The sequence below is a fragment of the Sinocyclocheilus grahami genome, unplaced genomic scaffold (genome assembly GCF_001515645.1).
Source record: "Sinocyclocheilus grahami isolate Dianchi unplaced genomic scaffold, SAMN03320097.WGS_v1.1 scaffold6494.1, whole genome shotgun sequence".
NCBI classification, from domain to species: Eukaryota; Metazoa; Chordata; class Actinopteri; order Cypriniformes; family Cyprinidae; genus Sinocyclocheilus; species Sinocyclocheilus grahami.
This window is the reverse complement of record NW_015510886.1, coordinates 8,526-11,274: the sequence shown is the minus strand read 5'-3', so window position 1 is coordinate 11,274 and position 2,749 is coordinate 8,526. Positions and strand designations below refer to the sequence as shown.

General features: G+C 38.9%; 1 protein-coding gene across 1 annotated transcript in view; it reads right to left on the bottom strand.

Annotated features, from left to right (window-relative positions):
* Positions 1 to 462: 462 nt before the first annotated feature.
* LOC107577589 (polymeric immunoglobulin receptor-like) overlaps positions 463 to 2,749 on the bottom strand; it is a gene marked incomplete at its 3' end in the record, with an annotated part of 6,362 nt that continues 4,075 nt past the window's right edge. The window contains exons 2-6 of the mRNA XM_016263646.1: positions 2,393 to 2,527; positions 2,009 to 2,308; positions 860 to 955; positions 704 to 747; positions 463 to 603 (exon numbers count right to left, since the gene is read on the bottom strand). Coding sequence (XP_016119132.1) covers positions 463 to 603; positions 704 to 747; positions 860 to 955; positions 2,009 to 2,308; positions 2,393 to 2,527 — 716 coding nt within the window. The remainder of the gene's footprint in view (positions 604 to 703; positions 748 to 859; positions 956 to 2,008; positions 2,309 to 2,392; positions 2,528 to 2,749) is intronic.

Sequence of the window (2,749 nt, the reverse complement as noted above, 5' to 3'; positions counted from 1 at the left end):
ATATGTACATATTACATATTACATACATGTATTATAATGATAAACATCAATTATTTGTCATTACAAATATTTTCTTGCACACCTGCACTCATCACAGATTGGCTTAATGTTCATAACCTAATGCTTCTCTTCTGGCAAACCGATGCTTCCAAAGATTAAAGACGCTTTTATGAAAGGGAAAAAAAAAAGTAATGTCTTCAGTTAGCATTTCACATAGAATTCAGTGTTTCCTTCAGTCACAGAGAAACATTTCAGCTTCTTTCCCAAGAAGTCACCTGTAGATGTCGCTGACTGCTCAATAACTTGCTCAATGAAACTGAATCATTGTCACAAGTCATTATTCTCAGAGACTGGTTCTAGTTGTGAATAAAAACTAAAAATTCAGTGCTAATATTTTTTTGGTGTGATACTGTGATTGACAGATGCATATTCACAGTGAGTCTCCTCTTTACTGATTCTGACTGTAGCGTCACTGGGAGACTCTTCATGCTTCTGGAAACGGACAGCAGCGTACAGGAGCCCATCAGAGGGGGATGTGGATGACCGTACTGTGGCGTAAAGATGAGTTGATTCAGGATCTGAGACTTGAATCTCTTCTTGAGCCTGCAAAAAGCAAAACACCCCAAACATAAACTCTTAGTTAAAAGCTACAGCATACCAACTTATCTCCCATGTCTAAGCACAGATCTGTTCTGAAACTCACAGCTTCATGATCTCCTGTCTCTCTTCTGTCTGATGAGACGAAGTCTGCGTGCGAACAAGAGAAAGAAAATGGGAGATGATTTTAGCCATGTGTATTTCTGACCAGCAGAGAAACTCAGGTTTATTAAATGTTCAGTAGTGTGTTTCTGTGTCTCACCATGTTTGCTGCAGTGTTTTATTTTGAACAACACCAGCACTAAACACACAGCCAGCAGAATCAAACCCACAGAAACCGCAGCTGTCACAGAAAAGCCTGAAATCACACAAAGGGATTGTCAAAAACATTGTGCATAGTGCGACTGCAATTACTTTGACTAAATTACTAGTAAAAGTAATTACTATTGTCCCTGTTATATTTAACAATGTTATATAATTTTTTCACACTTAATAGATTATTTATATAATCCATTATTATAATGCATTTCCAGAACTATTGTTACAATCGCATCCGAGAATAAAAACTCTCTCAACCCCTCGGCTAAAATTAAATGCCACTAAAACTGCTGGTAGGTGTAGGGCAAATCATTGTCTTAGTGAGTCATTGAATGGCTTCATCAAATGATTTGTTCAAAATGGCTGAAATATTTAGGGACAAAGCAAGTGACAGTGGGCCTGTCCGAATACCCACACTAGCAGTCTCAGCCAGGACATAAGTGCACTAGACTGTATCAGGCATTTGAGGCTAAGCATAGCTCATTATGCATCATGTTTCATCATGCGATTTCAACTTTTTTGCCTTAAGCTCCTGTACATTTCTGACCCTGGGGAGGGGATCTGAGTGCCCCTTCTGTTGCAAGGCCCATTTCAAGTTAAACAGGTGAAACATAGCAAAGACTGCTTCTGGTTGATTGCTTCCTGTTTGTGGTTTAACGCTGAAGTGGAAATGACTCTTGTTATCACACATCAGACTGAAGCTGCAGAATTTACTACAGCATGCTGCTTTAAAGGGACAGCACACCAAAAAATTAGCAAAATGAAAAAGGATTTCTTGGACATTTTTTGGTGTTCTGTCATCATTAACTGAGCCTTATTATTTTGTGGCACACAAAATATATTTTGACGAATGTTGGTAATCAAACAGCATTGGACCCCATTGACTTTCACTGGATTGCATTAAAAAAACACACACACACAATATCATCTTTTGTGCTCATCTGAAGGAAAAAATTATGAATTTTTTAAGCAGTGTATTCTGTTGCTCAGTATTGGCAAGTAATTAGTTACAAGGTTTTTAGTAAAAAAAAAAAAGTAGATTTATTAATTACATTTCTGGTCACACTATCCCTTTAATGAAAGAGTGTTTTACCTCCGGTCACGTGTAGCTGAACTTCAGTGAATATGAAGGACCCAGAACTCTCCTCTGCACACCAGTATTTCCCAGAATCCTCTGCTCTCAGATTGCTGATCTTCACAGTAAAGACTCCAGCAGAGGTTTCTTCAGTCAGAGAGAATCTGCCGTTTGTTCTGTTATTTGATGAAACATGAACTCCGTCTCTGACGCAGATATTCAGCTGATCTCCTCTGCAGAACAACCCCTGTGCTTGATTCCTGATGTGTTTACAGCTGATGGACGCTGATCCTCCGACAGACGCTTCATGAGTGACCGCTGAAGAGCACAACATTAAATATGATGAGTTTGATTACAGAAGGAGCAGAAACATTGAGATTATTCCCAAATAAACATCCTCACCGTCCTTCGTGATGATCATGAGCTCAATGGGAAGGTTAAACGCATCTTTCACTGCACACCAGTATTTCCCAGCATCCTCTGCTCTCAGCTCAGTCATGGTCACAGTGAAGAGATTGAGTGCAGTGTCGTCCTTTACTGAAATCTTTGGTTTTTAACATAATCTTCATCTGACCGAATGATATTTTGAGCATCTGGAGTCAAACACTTTCCATTCCGCAGACACGTTTTTTCTTTTGTGTGGTTTTTATCATAAGGGCATTTGATCTCGACTGAATCTCCTTCACGTCTGATCACTGGAGACAATAATAGTCAAAGAGAATAGAGAAGTATTTATACACTGTGAAATACATGCATATA